Source organism: Pygocentrus nattereri, chromosome 4 (genome assembly GCF_015220715.1).
Source record: "Pygocentrus nattereri isolate fPygNat1 chromosome 4, fPygNat1.pri, whole genome shotgun sequence".
Lineage (NCBI taxonomy): Eukaryota > Metazoa > Chordata > Actinopteri > Characiformes > Serrasalmidae > Pygocentrus > Pygocentrus nattereri.
Genome location: NC_051214.1, coordinates 6,088,693 through 6,110,111, shown reverse-complemented (window position 1 = coordinate 6,110,111; position 21,419 = coordinate 6,088,693). Strand labels below are relative to the sequence as shown.

The 21,419-nt window shown below is 46.9% G+C and overlaps 3 protein-coding genes across 3 annotated transcripts in view; 1 reads left to right on the top strand and 2 right to left on the bottom strand.

Annotated features, from left to right (window-relative positions):
- Positions 1-10,502, bottom strand: part of LOC108441121 (tripartite motif-containing protein 67) — a 68,026-nt gene extending 57,524 nt beyond the window's left edge. Inside the window, exon 1 of the mRNA XM_017720464.2 lies at positions 9,585-10,502. Within this exon, the coding sequence (XP_017575953.1) occupies positions 9,585-10,403 (819 nt within the window). The 5' untranslated portion in view covers positions 10,404-10,502. The remainder of the gene's footprint in view (positions 1-9,584) is intronic.
- A 4,600-nt stretch (positions 10,503-15,102) lies between these two features.
- On the bottom strand, positions 15,103-17,387 carry exoc8 (exocyst complex component 8). Its single transcript, XM_017720465.2, has one exon. The coding sequence runs from the start codon at positions 17,265-17,267 to the stop codon at positions 15,213-15,215; it is 2,055 nt and encodes a 684-aa protein (XP_017575954.1). The 5' UTR covers positions 17,268-17,387; the 3' UTR covers positions 15,103-15,212.
- Positions 17,388-17,558: 171 nt separating this feature from the next.
- The window catches only part of LOC108441124 (sprT-like domain-containing protein Spartan), a 9,046-nt gene continuing 5,185 nt past the window's right edge, over positions 17,559-21,419 (top strand). The window contains exons 1-3 of the mRNA XM_017720466.2: positions 17,559-18,331; positions 19,712-19,811; positions 19,931-20,059. Of these exons, the coding sequence (XP_017575955.2) occupies positions 18,036-18,331; positions 19,712-19,811; positions 19,931-20,059 (525 nt within the window). The 5' untranslated portion in view covers positions 17,559-18,035. The remainder of the gene's footprint in view (positions 18,332-19,711; positions 19,812-19,930; positions 20,060-21,419) is intronic.

Below are 21,419 nucleotides of genomic sequence, written 5' to 3'. Positions count from 1 at the left end.
AATACCTTAGCAACCAACTGGCACACAAAAGCAATTCCCTAGCAATACCTTAGCAACCAACTGGAACACAAAAGCAATTCCCTAGCAATACCTTAGCAACCAACTGGCACACAAAAGCAATTCCCTAGCAATACCTTAGCAACCAACTGGGACACAAAAGCAATTCCCTAGCAATACCTTATCAACCAACTGGGACACAAAAGCAATTCCCTAGCAATACCTTAGCAACCAACTGGAACACAAAAGCAATTCCCTAGCAATACCTTAGCAACCAACTGGCACACAAAAGCAATTCCCTAGCAATACCTTAGCAACCAACTGGGACACAAAAGCAATTCCCTAGCAATACCTTATCAACCAACTGGGACACAAAAGCAATTCCCTAGCAATACCATATCAACCAACTGGAACACAAAAGCAATTCCCTAGCAATACCTTAGCAACCAATGAACACAAATGCAATTCCCTAGCAATACCTTATCAACCAACTGGGACACCTGGGACAACTGATATTATCAATAACGTCATTAATAAAAAAAAATATTGGCAATGAATCAATTTATCAGTTAGCTTAATGACAACGTCACCCCCCGCCCCCTCCCCTGCCCTCTCCCCCCAAATTTTCTCCCCAGTTTAGTCGTTTCCAATTCCACCCACTAGTTAGGACTCCCCAAATCACAGGATACAAGGGCGAAGGCTAACACAGTCTTCCTGTGAATCACCGCCACTCTTGGAATGTCGCTGGACAGCTGAACGCTCTCGGACGAAAGCGCCAACCGCCAGATCTGTTACGTCAGCTAACAGACCCCTGCGTTGGCTGCTTAAGGGAGGGGGAGGGGGGTCATCCTACCCACCCAGAGAGCACATCTAATCGTGCTTTCTTGGACTCCTGGCCACGGATGGCTGTAGCATCGCAAGGGATCGAAATCCTTGTATTTTTGATTTGTTGATAAACATTATTGCCAGAATAACTGCAGGTTTTCCGATCCCAAGTAACCAATGAATTAATATAATTAACCAACTATTTGATTGTGAAAACAGTTGCTAGTTTTTGGCCATACAGCTTAAATATAAAGGGTGGGCTTAGAGAACCAAAGCAGTAAAACGCAATAAATATCTGGAAAATTTGGACAAACATCTCAAGCTTGAAACATACGTGTCAAACACAGAGTGTCATACGGAGTCTATATGAGATTTCTGGCCAACTATGCGATTATTTAGTCATAGAGTTTGCACCACGCTAATGGGTGGGATATTTAATTCCATTGTTTGTTAGCTGGAGGTTCAGCACTAAACTAAAGAAGCAAACTTGAGCGCTGCCCCAAACGCGGTTCATCTGGACTCGGGCTACTGAATAAATATCAGCCAATTACGGCCATGAGCCATGCGAGCTCACAGTGAAGTGCACCGAGGACGGCCTGCAGCCGGCGACTCCATTTCAACGTTAATTCTATGCGACGCCGATGATTTCATGTCCGATGAGTAATGCTGAGTCAACGGTCTAAGCGCTTTGGCCCCGGGGGGGTAAACACTGCCACGTTCACGTCGTCCCCCCCCGTCTCTAACAGCACTGAAATACACACACCGCAAAGCCTCCGAGGCCTTAAAGAACAAATCACAATCAAACTCACATCCACACCCCCCCAGACACGGAGGAGAGACTTACATCTTCTGCTCTCTTGTAGAAGAGCTTTACACACAGTGTTAGAGAGAGAGACAGAGAGAGAGACAGAGAGAGAGACAGAGAGAGAGAGAGAGTCTGAGGAGGAATGAGACACAAAGAGCTGCTCACATTATTTCACCAATGACATGACGAGATTTATGGCCCCCCTCCTTTCTTCAAGTCATCCACAGTCATCTATTTCTCTCTCTCTCTCTCTCTCTCTCTCTCTCTCTCTCTCTCTCTCTCTCTCTCTGCACTGTTCATGTTTATGCAAGAATGTGGATCCCTGATCTCGATTCAGTCCATCTCAAACATCAAATCTCTGTTTTCAGCAGGAAACAGTTCGATGTGCTCCCTTCAAAATAGCCTGAAAATCGCGCTATGGCCACTACACTCGACTCTACCTCTCCACTGACGCACCTCAATCACCACCGTCCTGCATCTGAACGCGTCTAATACATTATATTGAAAAGTATTTTATATAACAGCAAGTGTTATTAGAATCTCATTTTTGCGGATTAATATTCAGAATAGATTATGTCAGCTGGAACTGTGAAGCTCTTGGAGAGGCCGTGTCAGTAAGTAAGAGTCGTCCATGCATTATTCATTACAGCTCATCACATATTTACAGTCGGCCACATGTACAGGGCTTTAGAGGGAATGAATGGTGGAAGAACGGAGCGCGGATCATTACCGCAGAGCCAGGGCCGGGTCTGAACAGCCAAAACAAACAACTCCTCGGTTAGAGAGAGTGCTGGGAGTGATTGAGCCCCTCTTTCACGCTCTCTTACAGAGCCAGGCTTCATATACAAACACAAGATCAGGCTGTAAATGAAATTAAAATCTTTAGCTCATTTATAATTGAGATGCAGCCTTATTGTTTACACTTGTTGTTTACTTCTATACAGATATTGTGCTTTTTGTTTATTTTCTTATGTCTTTTGCCAGTTATCCCTTCCACAAGCACTGCTGTCTCTTAGAAACATCAGCCACGTTTACATGCAGCCTAATAATACTTTACCTAATAATAATCCGGCTAATAGCTCAATCGGAATAGGATATGTCCATGTACACACCTCAGTCGGAATAGTCTAGTCCGATTGAGGCCATTCGGAACACTATTTGTACTGAACGAAGTGGGTAATGTTGTAAATAATCAGTTGAATAGAAGAATAATATCCGTGTAAACGCCTGTATCCGATTACATTCCCTATCGGAAAGTTTAAGTACGTTCTGCACGTGTCCGTCGCATCATAGACCACTGCAGTCATGTCGTCATTTTGTAGTCAGCGCCATGCTTTTATGACCATATTAGGAACTCTGGGTCTAGCTTTAGCTTGCCTGTAGCAATACAGGGGGAGACAGAGGCAATGTTTCGAAAACCCTATTCATTTCGGCCAAAGAGAAATGGAGCTCAGACCCAGAGTTCCTAATATGGGCATTATGAGGGCTACAGAATGACGCACAACTACAGTGGTCTACAGCAAAAGTTTATACCGTTCAACACGGCGGAGCAGATACGGGTCTGCAGAAGAGACGAAGTTTATGCTCTGAGCTTTAAAAGACGGCGGCGGGACGGACGTCCAGCTTATGAGCCTCGGAGCACGACGTCTTCCTCTCGGCCTTCTTTAATAAGGACATGTGAAGGACGTTTTTCTGAGTCTGACGTCATTTTAAAGTAATTCTAAACAGAAGCACCGCTCACTGCTGCTCATCTCACTCTGACTGGACTCACGTGATGCTCGTTGTCATGGTAACATCCCCACTAAGCGGTACTCTACACATGCATGCAGTTTTGGATCTGATTACTTATAGTGAGCACGGAAACAAGACTTTCCACCAGGTTGTTGAGAGAGAACATAAACACCTCGGTCTTAATCTATGATTGGAATGTAGTCAATCGGATTGGTAAAAAATCTCTGCCTGTAAACACATGCCGGTGAGAATAACATAAAAAATGTTTAAAAATCCGGACAGGATTATGTAATGGGCCTGATCTGGCCCACAGGCCTTGAGTTTGACACATAGGGGGGATTGGATAATTGAGTAGCACTGTTGCCTCACAGCAAGAATGGCCTGGGTTCGATTCCCTGGCCAGGCAACCAGGGACCTTTCAGGGTGGAGTTTGCATGTTCTCTCTGTGGGTTTCCTCCCATGGTCCAAAGACATGCAACCAGGCCAAGTGTGTATGTGTGTCTGTCTGCCCTAAGATGGACTGGCAACCTGTCCAGGGTGCTTCCTGCCTTCTGCCCAATTACCACTCCAGCACCACCATGACCCAGAAGGATAAGCAGCTTAGAAGATGGATGGATGGATAAATTGAATATCAAATTTACCTGAAATGCTCATCTCTACCCCCGATGTTGCTCTACTGGCGCAAACGCAAACTTCAAGGCGTCTCGTTTCTCTCCTGCCGATATCAACTCTATGTTTAAGTGCCTGAATGGGTCTAATGCTGATTTGGTCTCAGTATCGAAGCAACGCTTATAACAACATTACTAATAGACTAACGAAATTCCACACCAGCTAAAGTTTTCACTCCGGTCTGTTCCTGTTTTCAATTACATTCTGTTTTCATTTTCGCTCCTCGTTTTTAATCCCCTCATTACCATAACGGCCTTCAGCGCTCGTGAATGACAAACAAGTCTCATGTCTGTCGACCCGGCGCTCCGAACTGAACCCAATCAGACAAAGACGTGCGATTAGAGACTCAATCTGTCCTGCAGGGGAGAAAAGCTTCTAAATTCGTTTGTCAATTTGACGGCTTTATGCAGTAAAATCATGCATTCAGCTGCGTCCAAATCCATCACTGTGTGCGTTTGTGTGGAGGAGAGGGAGAGAGGCTGGATCCGGGCTGAGTCACACACACACTTACACACACACACACACACACACACACACACACACACTCCTCTTCCTCCTACAAACTGGTGACCTACTCCCACAGATTCAAATTACACACACGGAGCTGCAGGCACAGTTTGCGTCAATGGAGTTAAAACCACACACGCAAAACAGCTCAGCGAGGCTCCCAGCGAGAGAGACTCACAACTTGCTCCTCATGTTGATTTTTTATTTATTTATTTGTTTTTTGTGCAAACAGCGAGAGGTCAGCAAGGCTAAGCCACACACAGCTGGCACTACAGTGACCAAAGCAGAGGCTGGAGGTCAATACTAATCTATTATCTGTTCCACGACTGGCTATTAAAAAGAGGAATCTAGGAAAAGGGCATGTGTGACACACGTGTGATGTACGTATTGATGTAACGATACACAAGATTCAACGTTTGAGTCATTACCATAGCGCTGTTATCGGGACAAAACCTCATATCTCCACTGTTGTTGTTTTCCAGTTTTTAACATGAGTCGGACAGGCCTGTTGTTCTTTACACTGTGTGTGAATTTCATGAAGAATGGACCAAAAGAAGCTATAAAAGGAGTGCATTAATCTAAGTCTTGTGTTCATATGTTAATTCTAATGCGTTCATATTTGCATGCATGCACACTAGGGCATAGCAACGCACATATTTCCAGATTTGATGCCGTTTTTAATTCTGAGATCAAGATTTAAGCTACCCAGATTGGCTCAGATAAATAAAAGATCAATGGCTGCTGCGCTGCTCTCTAAAGAAAAAATGCACCTCAAAAAATTACAACTCCAAGAATTTGTGATGCATAACATCACATAACACACCATGCAATGCCAACACAAGCTTAAGCTTAATCTGGGTCAGGGAAACTGTCACTTCTTGTTCATGTAGCACTTTATAGTGCTGGTTAAACGTCTTAGGAGTATTGGATAAACACCTAACAATGTTGGAATGACACCTTATAGTATGGGACTGACAACGACAGTGCTGGAATAACACTACAGTGTTAGATAAACACCTTACAGTGTTGGAATGACACCTTACAGTGTTGGTTATACACCTTACAGTGTTGGAATGACACCTTACAGTGTTGATTAAACACCTTACAGTGTTGGAATGACATCTTACAGTGTTGCTTAAACACCTTACAGTGTTGGAATGACATCTTATAGTGTTGATTAAACACCTTACAGTGTTGGAATGACACCTTACAGTGTTGGTTAAACACCTTACTGTGTTGGAATGACGCCTTATAGTGTTGATTAAACACCTTACAGTGTTGGAATGACACCTTATAGTGTTGATTAAACACCTTACAGTATTGGAATGACATCTTACAGTGTTGGTTAAACACCTTACAGTGTTGGAATGACATCTTACAGTGTTGGTTAAACACCTTACAGTGTTGGAATGACATCTTACAGTGTTGGTTAAACACCTTACAGTGTTGGAATGACACCTTACAGTGTCGGTTAAACACCTTACAGTGTTGGAATGACACCTTACAGTGTTGGAATGACATCTTACAGTGTTGGAATGACACCTTACAGTGTTGGTTAAACACCTTACAGTGTTGGAATGACACCTTACAGTGTTGGAATGACACCTTACAGTGTCGGTTAAACACCTTACAGTGTTGGAATGACACCTTACAGTGTTGGTTGAACACCTTACAGTGTTGGAATGACACCCTACAGTGTTGGAATGACATCTTACAGTGTTGGAATGACACCTTACAGTGTTGGTTAAACACCTTACAGTGTTGGAATGACACCTTACAGTGTTGGAATAACACCTTACAGTGTTGGAATGACACCTTACAGTGTTGGAATGACACCTTACAGTGTCGGTTAAACACCTTACAGTGTTGGAATGACACCTTACAGTGTCGGTTAAACACCTTACACTGTTGGAATGACACCTTACAGTGTTGGTTAAACACCTTACAGTGTTGGAATGACACCTTACAGTGTTGGTTAAACACCTTACAGTGTTGGAATGACACCTTACAGTGTTGGAATGACACCTTACAGTGTCGGTTAAACACCTTACAGTGTTGGAATGACACCTTACAGTGTTGGTTAAACACCTTACAGTGTTGGAATGACACCTTACAGTGTTGGAATGACATCTTACAGTGTTGGAATGACACCTTACAGTGTTGGTTAAACACCTTACAGTGTTGGAATGACACCTTACAGTGTTGGAATGACACCTTACAGTGTCGGTTAAACACCTTACAGTGTTGGAATGACACCTTACAGTGTTGGTTAAACACCTTACAGTGTTGGAATGACACCTTACAGTGTTGGAATGACATCTTACAGTGTTGGAATGACACCTTACAGTGTTGGAATGACACCTTACAGTGTTGGTTAAACACCTTACAGTGTTGGAATGACACCTTACAGTGTTGGAATAACACCTTACAGTGTTGGAATGACACCTTACAGTGTCGGTTAAACACCTTACAGTGTTGGAATGACACCTTACAGTGTCGGTTAAACACCTTACACTGTTGGAATGACACCTTACAGTGTTGGTTAAACACCTTACAGTGTTGGAATGACACCTTACAGTGTTGGTTAAACACCTTACAGTGTTGGAATGACACCTTACAGTGTTGGAATGACACCTTACAGTGTCGGTTAAACACCTTACAGTGTTGGAATGACACCTTACAGTGTTGGAATGACATCTTACAGTGTTGGAATGACACCTTACAGTGTTGGTTAAACACCTTACAGTGTTGGAATGACACCTTACAGTGTTGGAATGACACCTTACAGTGTCGGTTAAACACCTTACAGTGTTGGAATGACACCTTACAGTGTTGGTTAAACACCTTACAGTGTTGGAATGACATCTTACAGTGTTGGAATGACACCTTACAGTGTTGGAATGACACCTTACAGTGTTGGTTAAACACCTTACAGTGTTGGAATGACACCTTACAGTGTTGGAATAACACCTTACAGTGTTGGAATGACATCTTACAGTGTTGGAATGACACCTTATAGTGTTGGTTAAATACCTTACAGTATTGGAATGACATCTTACAGTGTTGGTTAAACACCTTACAGTGTTGGAATGACACCTGACAGTGTTGGTTAAACACCTTACAGTGTTGGAATGACACCTGACAGTGTTGGTTAAACACCTTACAGTGTTGGAATGACACCTTACAGTGTTGGAATGACACCTGACAGTGTTGGTTAAACACCTTACAGTGTTGGAATGACACCTTACAGTGTTGGAATGACATCTGACAGTGTTGGTTAAACACCTTACAGTGTTGGAATGACACCTTACAGTGTTGGAATGACACCTGACAGTGTTGGTTAAACACCTTACAGTGTTGGAATGACACCTTACAGTGTTGGTTATTGAATATTGTAAGGCGATCATACAACACTGTAAGGTATTTAGTCAACACTGTACAACATTTAACCAGTATCATAAGGTGTTATTCCAACACAGTAGTAGCTAATTCAACTCTGAAGGTGTCCATACAACACTATGAGGCATCATTCCAACAATGTAGGTGTTTATCCAAAACTGTAAGATGTTTATTCAACACTGTATAGTGTCAGTCCAACACTACAAGGTGTCTGTCCAACACTTGTAACAGTTAGGTAAGGTGTTTAACCCACACCTTACGGTGTTTATCCAAGACTATAGTGTAATTCCAACACTGTAGGAGTGAATTTAACACCGTAAGTTGTTTAACCAACACCTAACGGTGATTATCGGAGACTACAGTTATTCCAGTACTGTGAGGTTGTGTGCACGTATTCCAACATTCCACACTGTAGAGATTAATGGAACCCTGAGGTCCATGGTCAACGTGTTTACTCAATGCTCTAACACCAAAAGTGTATTCAGTGTAATAAGGTCTTTATCCAACACTGTAAACACTGGGCAATCGGCCAAGTACTAATTCAACACCATGAACACTGCAGGAGTTGGTGAAACCCAGTGGGGCTGAATAAACACCGCGCTGGGATCAGCACTGCAGGAGTCGGCGCAACCCAGTGGGGCTGAATAAACACCGCGCTGGGATCAGCACTGCAGGAGTCGGCGCAGCCCAGTGGGGCTGAATAAACACCGCGCTGGGATCAGCACTGCAGGAGTCGGCGCAGCCCAGTGGGGCTGAATAAACACCGCGCTGGGATCAGCACTGCAGGTGTCGGCGCAGCCCAGTGGGGCTGAATAAACACCGCGCTGGGATCAGCACTGCAGGTGTCGGCGCAGCCCAGTGGGGCTGAATAAACACCGCGCTGGGATCAGCGCTGCAGGTGTCGGCGCAGCCCAGTGGGGCTGAATAAACACCGCGCTGGGATCAGCGCTGCAGGTGTCGGCGCAGCCCAGTGGGGCTGAATAAACACCGCGCTGGGATCAGCGCTACAGGTGTCGGCGCAGCCCAGTGGGGCTGAATAAACACCGCGCTGGGATCAGCACTGCAGGAGTCGACGCAGCCCAGTGGGGCTGAATAAACACCGCGCTGGGATCAGCACTGCAGGTGTCGGCGCAGCCCAGTGGGGCTGAATAAACACCGCGCTGGGATCAGCACTGCAGGAGTCGGCGCAGCCCAGTGGGGCTGAATAAACACCGCGCTGGGATCAGCACTGCAGGAGTCGGCGCAGCCCAGTGGGGCTGAATAAACACCGCGCTGGGATCAGCACTGCAGGAGTTGGTGCAGCCCAGTGGGGCTGAATAAACACCGCGCTGGGATCAGCGCTGCAGGTGTCGGCGCAGCCCAGTGGGGCTGAATAAACACCGCGCTGGGATCAGCGCTGCAGGTGTCGGCGCAGCCCAGTGGGGCTGAATAAACACCGCGCTGGGATCAGCGCTGCAGGTGTCGGCGCAGCCCAGTGGGGCTGAATAAACACCGCGCTGGGATCAGCGCTGCAGGTGTCGGCGCAGCCCAGTGGGGCTGAATAAACACCGCGCTGGGATCAGCACTGCAGGAGTCGACGCAGCCCAGTGGGGCTGAATAAACACCGCGCTGGGATCAGCGCTGCAGGTGTTGAATCTCCTGAGTCTCCTACCTTATGCTGCTTCCACATGACCGCCAGGGGCTTCACGTCGTGTTTGCCGTGTTTTCCGTCCTCCACGCACACGTAGCACACGGGCGTCCTGCAGCTCGCGCAGTACGCGTTGAGGTTCTCGCTCTCGTGCTCCACGCAGGTCGATGGCGCGCGGGCGGCCGCAGCGGCGGCACTGACGACGTTGTTGGCCGCGTTGTTGTTGGCGGTGGGCTGCTGCTGCGCGAGCGCCGCGGGCGGCACGAGCCGGTGCTTGGCGAGCGGTCCGCGCGCGGGATGGCACCTCTGCTGGCACGCGGAGCAGTAGGACACGTCGCACTGCTCGCACGTGACGGTGGCGTCGGGCGGGTTGCGGTCGCACAGCTGGCACTTGACGGCGCGCGCGCGGCCCTGCCGGTGGCGCGCGACCACGGCCTCCAGGAGGCGGTTGCGCGGGAAGGCGCGGAGCCCGCGCTCGTCCAGCGACACGCTGCGGTGGCACAGCGGGCACGTGATGGAGCAGTGGCGCGCCGCGACCAGCGCGGGCGGCGGCGGGAACACGCGCACCCCGTTCGGCGACTTGGCGCACGGCGTGTACGAGCCGTAGCCGCTGTCCGTCTCGCTGTGCGTGCTCATCTTGTCCACGTCCAGGTAGTCGTAGTCCGGGGCTCCCGAGGCGGCCGCCGCGCGCCCGTGCGACGCCGCGTGAGGGGGAGTCTCGCCCTCCGGCGTCTGCACGGCGATGCTCCGCGCGCAGCCCGCGCACACGTTGTGCGAGCAGGGCAGGATGATGGGGTCCGTGAAGAGGGAGCCGCACACGGGGCACTTCAGTTCCTCCTCCATCGCGGCGCAGCGGAGAAACAGTGAGAGACGGAGCCGAACAGCACCTGCTCCGCTCGGACAGCTCCCCCCCACCCCCAACACACACACACACACACACACTCACACACACACACACACACACACACACACACACACACACACACACCGCGGGGCTCCTTTTCCCACCCGTATTCGGCGCAACACCCGCCCCTTCACCCGCTGGGATTGGCCACCGATGAGCGGCTCATCATTCTAGAACGCCGAGCCGGGGGGATGTTCTAGAACGCTGGTCTATCGCTAGCTACTTTCCCACACTCAAAAGCACCACGAGGTTCTAGAATGCCAAGCCGCCAAGCGTTCTAGAACGCCGTTTCCTCAAGCCCCGCCCCCTGCGCGTCACGATTGGCTGGCAGCATTCCGGCCGTCGCGCTACGATTGTCTAGTTCTCCACACTCGCCCGGAGAAGCGTTCTAGAACGAGCTGAACAACTAGCCAATCGTAGCGCGCTCTGGAACGCTGCTGCGCTTTGAGCACCGCCTGCCAGCCAATCGTAGCGCAGTAAGGCGAGGCCTGCCCGAAAACGGGTGGGGTGATGGAAAAAAACACCGCCTGTCCGCGCATGCGCCTCCAGCGCAGACTTGTGGATGGTGTAGTCCGACCGGATTCGAATCCAAACGCTGTTGGAGTTTCCTTCTTTTGTCTGAAAACTACAAATCCCACAATCGTCCCTAATTACGCGTGAAAAGGACGCAGGCTAAAATAGGAAAATCTATTACGGTCCCGCACAGGGGTCAGCCAGCCTGAAAACACCTCATTTGCAATTTAAAGAACGCCTGAGCCATCAGACACGGCGGAGTAAAGAGCAAAGGCATTTCCACTGGCTTGTGTTCAGCAGGGCTATAAAAACATCAGAGCAGTCGTGTTGGGCGTTAGATTTTAGTTCAGAGCGCTCAAAGGGATTAAACGTGTTTAATGTTTTCTAATGTGTCCATTTAGTCCAAGTATAAGAGCTTATTTGCACATTTCAAGGGAGGGGCCATTGAAAATCAAAGTATTTTTGAAGTTACTGTCTATTTCTAGCTTCCCTTTGAGAGACACGAATATATATGTAAACACACACACACACACACACACACACACACACACACACACACTCACTGGCCACTTTATTAGGTACAATAATAGGTACCTTGCTAGTAAAAGGTTGGACCCCCTTTTGCCTTCAGAACTGCGTTAATTCTTCATGCCCTACTTTCAACAAGGTGTTGGAAACGTTCCTCAGAGATGTTGGATGGTTATTTGAGTTCCTGTTGCCTTTCTATCATCTGGAACCAGTCTGCCCATTCTCCTCTGACCTCTCACATCAACAAGGCTTTTTCGTCCACACAACTGACCACTCACTGAATATTTCCTCTTTTTCGGACCGTTCTCTGTAAACAATAGAGATGGTTGTGTGTGAAAATCCCAGCAGATCAGCAGTTTCTGAAATACTCAGACCAGCCCGTCTGGCACCAACAACCACGCCACGTTCAAAGTCCCTTAAATCCCCTTTCTTCCCCGTTCTGATGCTCGGTCTGCACTTCAGCAAGTTGTCTTGACCACCTCTACACACCTGAATGCATTGAGGTGCAGCCGTGTGATTGGCTGATTAGCTATTTGTGTTAACAAGCAACTGAACATACCTAATACCTGTACCTAATAAAGTGGCTGGTGAGTGTGTGTATATATACACACATACATGGACATGTATATGGAGATGGATGTTGTAGATGCTTCTACATAGAACATTTTAACAAAGGTTCTATATAGCACCAAAAGCGGTTCTGCTGCTACAATGTCAAGTTTGGAACAATAGAGGAGCTACATAGAACCATTTAAAAAAAAAAGAGTTGTATACAGAACTGCAGACAGCACATTCTTCATCAATCCGAAGAGCCATTTCACCATTCAACCCTTTCAGCACGACATGGATCTGTGTAGAACCCGTGGTTCTAAACAGGACCACTGTCTTTACTAAAGAACCCTTGAGGAACCATCTTCTTGAGTGTGAAGATAAACAGAATGTTTATTTGTCCAGTGGAGGGAATCCTCCCCTCACTTTCACTGGACTATCCGTCTGTGGACACTAGTGGGCGCCAATGAGTAAACCCTCTGAGCTCGGAGGACTAATGTGTGCACGTTCTGCTAACGGTCACATCACTAGGCCTCTTTCCCAGTTTTACAGATGTGGCACGTTTCCCATCAGATTCAGAAACACACAGCATATGCAGTCGTATGCAAAAGTTTGGGCACCCCTGATCAAAGTGTAGGAACATGTAGGAACCCATGTTTGGTCTGTTTGGTCATCATGTTTTTTTCTTCACGCCTCTCTTTACTTCTGTCATGCGTATGTTTAGTGATGATGGTCGCGGGTCTGATGTTCAAACGTAAGACTAGAGCAGCTCTGCTCTCACTCAGTCCTTGCAAACCCCAGCACTGCAGCTCAGTATCCCACCTACTCTCACCTCAGGACCAGAGGTGGACAAAGTGCTCAACTCATGCACTTGAGTTAAAGTCGAGACCCCGAAGGTAAAATATCACTCCAGTAAAAGTAGAAGTTCCTCCCTTTAGACCTCCACTTGAGTAAAAGTACTAAAGTATTTCCCTTCAAATGTACTTAAGTATAAAGTAAAAGTACTAAAAGAGTAATTCTGGCTCTGATCTGGTCCTGTTATCATTTTTATAACCAGACTGGCTTCATGAACTCATTTCAGGTGAAAGTCCTCCAGCGTCTCTCTTGGTAAACCAGTCTTTTAATAGAACGTCATTAATTAGTGACGCTGACGTCTATTAAAATGATCAGAAGCACAAAACACTGAAGGTAAACAGTTTCCATCAGGGAGAACCGAGTGGCTCTGAAATCACTTTTTACACACAAGCAAAGTTTCAGTTTCAGATTTATTTACAACTTAGTTCCAAGTTTAAGTTGAATAAAAACTGGCTTTAAACTCAGGATCACAGATGAGCTCCTTTACTATGTTGATCTGTAGGCGTCTGTTCATAAACATAAACCAGCCCAAACTCATTTACTATAAAATGAAATGGTGTTTGTAGAAATTCAGAAAAAAGCCGCGTCAGTCTCGACTGCATATGTGGACATATTTCTATATTGAGCTCTATTTACACAAAGTTAGGTTAGTTCATCATTTATGTTGAACAGACTCTCCCAAAGTTTTACGCTGCTGCGCTGACGTTGAACCGCGTGCTGCACTGGGTCGGTATGACCAACAGGTCAAAACCAGCTCTAAACAAAGTGACCGCTGGGCCCTGATTGGTGCTCTGGCTTTGCGCTTCTTTCGTTTTGACATGTTACGTTTTTATACACACAGAAACCAAAAGGAACGACAGATTTCTCAAAATGTAGGAGGAAAAAGTCGGATATTAGACTCTGAAATGTGGTGGAGTGAAAGGAAAAAGTCGCCCAGAACGGAGAAACTTCAGTACAGATACACCAAAAATACTAAAGTACAGAAACTAATTACATTTACTGAGTTACTGTCCACCACTGATGCTCAGGTATGTACTGATGGACAGCTGATGAGCTGAGCCTGGTCTATTAGAGCAAAGAAAACACGCAGCGTTTGTTTCTGGGCAGAATTCCTGGACTACTCAGTATTTTACATGGAGGTTCTCTGCTGAAAGGATAATAGTACATGACTAGGCTTAATGGAGGCTCATGGAACCACCTTAGATATTGAAGTTTAGCTCAAGATTTGTGCTTAATCCACTTAACGTAACTAAATTACAGATCTACTTATACACAGTGTATAAACGCATGCCTACGTCTGAACACCCCCCATGTAACTAGGGCTGAATGATTTGGGGAAAATATCTAATTGCGATTTATGGGACCAACGTCGTCACTTAAATGCAGTGATTTTCCAAAAATTCATTTCCAGGCTTGACTTTTTTTTGCCCAAGAAGAGCAGAATATCCATGTTTTCTGGCATGAAGCTTGAAGACTGAGTGTGTCAGACAACCCGTTAATTGTCATGGTTGTGATGTAACACATACAGAAAGGGTTCTGATTGGTCAAACTCATCTACAGGCAGCTTTTAAAATCTGCGTTATTAGCTTAATTTTAATTTTTTTTCCATTTTAAACTTAAGACTTAAGACAACATTTATTCATGAAAATAAGTTTCCACATTCTTCACAGGGAACTTTAACACGGCATTTTTAGTGCACATCGTCTATGTGTTTGCTGAGCTAATAAAAGAGGTGCCATAACTTTCGCACAGGCCATGTTTAATCCCCCCCCCCATAAAATTTATGTTAAATTCAGCAAATGAACAGCAATTAAGCATTAAAATGTGCAGACTTGAATTCTCTGTAGTGGATGTGTTGACTTATTTTCAATTTTAATAATATCATAATAAAAAAATGAAAAAAAAAACTTGAATTTGACCAGGGGCGCCCAAACTTTTGCACACCCTAACTTCTCAGAATCAGTCGATTTCTCACTCTCATAACTCTGTAACTCTGAAAATTAGTTTAACAGTAGTTATGGTTATAATCAATTATAGTCGTTACCAAATAGTAGGACTAATGACGGAATAATAAACTTCATAATAACTAAGAATTACTAAAAAAATAAACAAAATAATTAAAAGCCGGTCAAGGAGGCTGCAAAGTCCGCCCCCAAAAACTACTTGCAATAGAAACACGAGTAAAAGTAAGACTAACTTCTTCAATCATTTTAATGCTGCGAATACATTGATCAGTGGCCACACATGACACTATAAATCACTGCTAATAAAGCAACTGTACAAGTGATGAGAACCCTCCCCCATCACACCACGGACATGGTGCTCTCCGGGTTGACGCGGACCGGCCGGGAGCTTTTCCTCAGGTCCTGCAGCTGCTTGGCTGGTTTGCCCACGCCTTCCTCAAACCTCCTCTCCACCACAGGGAGCACGGTCTCGTGCAGGAAGGAGGCGTTCTGCAGGATGAAGGCCTTCTTTTCGGACTCCTGCTCGCAGCGCAGGCTGTAGTCCACGTGCTGCACGGCCACCAGGATGATCTCCCTCAGGCTCTCGAGGAACACCATGTGCAGCTCGGGGAAGTAGAGTTTGAGACCTTCCTCCAGAAAGGCCATCATCTGCTTGGTGAAGGCCACGACAGTGTAGCTGAGGTTGACCCAGCAGTCGTCGCCGGTGTACTGTTCGAAGGTGCCGACTCCGCAGCTCCGCATTTCGTCCTTGAGCTTGGCCAGAGCCTCGGGGGTCATCAGGTTCATTCTCCTCCACATCTCCTCCGAGTTACGGTGCTTGGTGGCCTCGATGATGATGTCTTTCTGGCTCAGAAGGGAGGCCTTGATGTCCTTGACCAGCAGTGACTGCATAATGAAGGTGAGGTCCAGGCCAATCTCGCTGAGCTGCCGGCAATGCTCGCTGGCAAACTTGACGCATTCAGCTGCTGTGGACAGGCTCTCCTTGCTGTCGAACACCTGCTTGCTGAAGGCGTCCACGAACATCTTCATGGCCGAGCGGGACCACACGACAAAGGCCGAGTAGCAGCCCGTGTTGCCTGCGAAGTCTGTCTCGAACTCGCGGGCCGTCTCCAGCAGGCTAGTGAAGAAAATGTTGCAGAGCTTCTGGATGTAAAGCAGCGTGGCACCCTCGATGCGGAGCTGCCGGATGGCCGTGTGCACCGCAGCCGCACGGTTCCTCAGGAACAGCTCGCAGGCCTTGGTGGACTGGCCCAGCCGGATTAGCTGGGAGACGGCCCGGCGGGTCGCTTTGGGACCCCCGCGTAACGACCTGTCCGGGGAAAGCTCAAACACCAGGACTTCCGTCAGCTGCCGGACGCGCTCGTCCACTTTACCTCTGAGCTCTTTGACCCGCGGAGTCACTGGCTGGTCCTTCAGGAACTCATTCAGCTTATCAAGGAGGTCCACAGCGCCCTCAAAGTCTCGCTGGGCTATGCAGACGTCAAGGTCCTCCGGAAGCTCCTGGATCCACTCTGGACTCAGGTCGACCAGCTCCTCTGAATCTAAAGGTTCCTCCTCATCGAAGGGGTTCATGGAGACCTCTGGCCTGACCGGTGACGTAGGGACCTCCTCCTCCTTCTTGTGCTTCTCCTTCGCCACCTTGTTTTTCTTGGTCTCCTCCAGGATCTCCAGCCACTCTTTCTTGATCTTGCTGTTCTCCGCTTGAAAAATGCGGCTGTCTGGGAACATGAGGATCTTGAACATGTCCTTCATGGGAGGGTTGTCCTTCACATTGACGACGGCAAAGCTCTCCAGGTCATACAGCGCACTGTACTTGTATTTGACGGTCCCGCGTCTGTTCGCCAGCCACGTGGCGATCAGCAGGCAGTCGTTCATGAGGAAGGCGTGCACCTTCTGGATCTGAGACATGTTGTCAGCGTCATATTCGAACAGGTCACCGTTATAGACCAGATACCTGCCGGGCGTCTCCATGATGTTCTTGCACCCTTCCACCTTCTCGAGCAGCGTGGTCAGTGTCCTCTGTTTTACCTCCTCCGTCTCTTTGGGGAAGGCGGTGAGCATTTCTTTGGCAGTTTCGTCTTTGTCTGTGGACAGCAGGGCCTGGGTGATGCTCTCCATGATGCTCTTCTGCTCCGTCAGAATGTGACTCAGCTGGTACATCTCACTCTCCAAGTAGGAGATCTCCTTAGCAGTCTCGATGAACTGCCTGTAGTTCTTGTACACGTTCTTCTTCAGGTTCTGGGCTGTCTCGTCGGCCAGGCTCTGGATCTTCTGCCGATGTTCCTGCAGGTCTCTGTCTCCATCAGACTGCTGAGAGAGCTGCTTCACGTAGTTCTGAGGGTCGAAGTTGGCCGATTCCAGCTGCTTGCGCAGCCTGCTTCCAGTCTCAGCCATCTCGGTGGTCGTAGTGTGGGGGGAAACTCGCTGGAAGAGCCGGTTTATTCGCCGAAATCAAGCCACCATTACTGTTTTGCAACCAACCTTCTTCCTGCTCAGGAAACAGGCGGACTTCTGCTTACGTCAGAGCGGGACAGCCAATCAGAGACCAAGAAGAACGAAATCATTTTTTATATTTTTATACCAAAAAAAACAGCAAAACAAAAATACACAACGCGGCCTGTTTCTGTTTAATATACGTTTTTTTATATATGCTTGTCTGATGGTTACGATACTCTGTTTACGTTTCCCGAAAGACTACATTTCCCGTCATGCTCTTCTGCGCCGCACTAACCGACAGCGTAGCACCAGCGAGCTGCTTATTTTCTGTTTGAAACTAATTAATTTGGGCTTAAACGCGAGGTTTTTGTTATCGGTAACGGGGATGTTTTCTTTTTAAAACTCCCCAAACGCTGCTTTGCCGATGAAAACAAGGATTTGTGCCTCAGAAACTCGCCTTTTCTCCGCGAACAATTCAAATTATGCGTTAGCCTAGTGCTAACGTTAGCTAAACAGGCGTCTCTTTCTCAGCAGCTCGGCTTTTTTCGGTTTAAACCGCCGAAAATAAGCAGGTTAGTTTGAAGGACTGAGCACATTTTACTTCACATGTGTTCCAGATGCGTGTGGTTCACCTATAGCGGTGAGAATGGGAGCTGGTAGTGACGGTCGGCGGGGTTTTACCTGTAAATAGCGGCGGTAACGTTAACCTGCGCGACAGGCGTCGTGATGGAAGACGAAGACTTCATCCTCGCCCTGCAGCTGCAGGAGCAGTTCAATAACGAAGCCCTGGCTCCTTCATGGGCCGAAGACAACGATGGCTTCCCTTTCAGTAAGAAACGAAGGGTTGATTCCTCGGACTGGACCCCTGTCCGTCCTCAGGCCCCCATGTCCATAGTGGATGAGAGGTGGGAGATGCTGGACCCCAGTCCAGATGTACGGGCCATGTTCCTGCAGTTCAACGACATGTTCTTCTGGGGGAAACTCAGCGGGGTCGAGGTCAGGTGGAGCCCACGAATGACACTGTAAGATTGAGATGTTTACCACTTTTAGGGCTGCATGATCGAGATCTCATACTGCAGCTATATCACAGATTGTGTGCCTTGCAGTGTTTTGATATCATATTGTTTTTTTTAGGTCTGTCAAAACTCGTTTTAGTGATTTAGTGGAGTGACATGGAGATGAAAAAGCTTGTTAACTTACACCAGCCAGCTTTAGCAATAAAGCGCATCCAATTACAGACTGTAGTCCATCTGTTTCTCTGCATACTCACCCTTTTACCCTGTTCTTCAGTGGTCAGGACCCCCGCAGGACCACCACAGAGCAGGTACACTGCAGTAACACTGACGTGGTGGTGGTGTGTTAGTGTGTGTAGTGCTGGTGTGAGTGGATCAGACACAGCAGTGCTGCTGGAGCTTATAAACACCTCAGTGTCACTGCTGGACTGAGAATAGTCTACCAACCAAAACATCCAGCCAACAGCGTCCTGTGACCACTGATGAAGGACTAGAGGATGACCAACACAAACTGCAGCAGCAGATGAGCTGTCGTCTCTGACTTTCCATCTACAAGGTAGGAGTGTCTAATAGAGTGGACAGTGAGTGGACACAGTGTTTAAAAACTCCAGCAGCACTGCTGTGTCTGATCCACTCGTACCAGCGCAGCACAGACTGACGTGACAGTCCTGGCCATTGAAAAACAGGGTAAAAGTGGGTAACAGGTGGGCTACAGTCTGTAGTCGTAGAACTGATTCTAAAAGGAGCTGATAAAGTGGACATTAAGTGTAGAAGCAAAGCAGTGATTTTAACATGATGACTGATTAGTGAATGTTCACATAAAGCACTTTCATTTTTTGCCTGTTTTTGAATTTAACGTTCTTATTTTGGCCATTTTTTCTACAATTTGTTGAAACAACCACAGAACACACATTGAATTTAAAACCAAATGTAAAATCAGAATTTTTCACAGGATTCGTTTGTGTGTTGCGGCTTTTTGTTAAAAACCGATTTTTGCAAAGGCCAATATTGTGTCATTGATCGACGGTTTATTTTGCGTCATATATAATTAATCACTGCAAATCAATACTCCTTTCATTGCCTTCCAGCTGTCCACAGTCTCAGTGATTTTTGTATATCGTTGCTGTTGGAAGAAAAACCTTGTATCTCCATTTTTGGCATTTTTCAGTTTTTGACATCATTTGAAAGTATCTGTTACTCTTTACATTGTTTGTAAATTTTATGATGAATGACCTAAAAGAAATGACCCAAAATGGCATGGGAAAAATTCTGGTTCCATTGACTTACATTGAAAGTAAAGTATGTTTTTTCCTTCTCCTGTGAAGTTACCATTTTGGATATACAAGGTTTTCTTCTGACAGCAGCGATTATTCCTCCCCATCTCTTTAGGTGTGCTGGAGTGTGCTCTTATGAAGGGAGAGGTGGTTTGTGCTCAATCCGTCTCAGCGAACCTCTTCTGAAACTCCGACCTCGAAAAGACCTGGTGGAGGTTAGCAACTGCGTGCAGAACTACAGACGCTGTGTTGATGGACATCATACTTCTTTATTTTAAGGTCCAGTGTCTTATTGAAACACTTTCACCAAACTTGTATGTTATTCTGTCCTCAGACTCTTCTTCATGAGATGATCCACGCTCTCCTGTTTGTGACCCAGAACAACAGAGACCGGGACGGTCATGGGCCGGAATTCTGCAAACACATGAACCGAATAAATGGCGCCAGCGGAACCAACATCACTGTATGTACTTTGTTGATGAAGTAGTGCTTACAGTGCCCTTCGCTTACGGTTTCTTCCATCTGTCCATCTAGTTAAATCGAAGGCTTCCCAAACTAATTTGGGAAGAAAACTATAAAAAGCCTGGTGTGACTGGGAACCACAGAACAAATGCCGTTCGTGACACACGTTCTAGGTATTATAAGGTATTATTGGGATGCCTTCTGGGTAGAACTGGGCAATATGGCACATTTAATGTAATATTTCAAGAAGTTTCATGAGGCACAGGATGTTACGATTTTTATTTATTTATTTATTTTTACTGAAATGTCACAAATAACACTAATTATTGGGGCAGTCGTGGGCTGGAGGTTAGGGATCTGGCCCTGTGACCGGAAGGTCGCCGGTTCGATCCCCAGAGCCGACAGTTCATGACTGAGGTGTGCTTGAGCAAGACGCCTAACCCCCAACTGCTCCCCAGGCGCCGTGGATAGGGCTGCCCACCACTCTGGGCAAGTGTGCTCACTGCCCCCTAGTGTGTGTGTTCACTAGTGTGTATGTGGTGTCTCACTTCACTGATGGGTTAATTGCGGAGGTGGAATTTCCCCGTTTTCTATACAAGGTTCTATACACTCTCAGAAATAAAGGCAGTGAACCGTCACTGGGGTGGGACGCTCAACGGTTCATCTCGGTATCTTTACGCAGAGAACTTAACTGAACCATAATCCACTGAAATGATCTGTTCTAAGCTGGACTGCCTCCACACACCCCGCCTCGCCTCGCCTCCAGGCTTTTATTCTACCGTTCTGTTTTAAATCATTCGCTTATGAAAAGGAACAAATACCAACTTTTCACCTGGAGAAACTGATTTAAGCTCCACAATCAGACCTTAAAACCGCTGCTGTACCTTTGAGGGAACATTTACATTGTTTATACCTCGATGAATTAAAAACGTACCTGCACAGAACCTTTAAACTGTGTATTGAACCGTCTACTGCACACTTTCACAGTGCAAAGGACCCTTTAATCATACAAAGGATTTTTTGAGTGTATTTCGTTCTATGTAGAACCATTTTCTTTACTAAAGAACCCATAAAAGATCCATCATTTTACGAGTGCAGCTCTTAGATATAGTCCTAGTTTCCCATGAGCTAAAACACAGCCAGGAACAAAACTCAGCGCTGAACTCAGCGGAGACTCAACAGCCAGTGGAAGTTTGTTCCGCACCCTTGGAGGACAGAGACTTGATGCTTGTCTTTTATGCCGAGTTGTACTTGAAGCTCGAAGGGCACAAAGCACAGATGAAGTTTTGACCACTGCCATTAGATGAGGAGAGGCTGGTCCGTTGTTGGGGTTTGTAGGCGACCATCAGGGTTTTAAATAG

Excerpts from the sequence above, each read along its gene's own strand:
- exoc8 (XM_017720465.2), bottom strand. The coding sequence starts at position 17,267 with ATGGCTGAGACTGGAAGCAGGCTGCGCAAGCAGCTGGAATCGGCCAAC.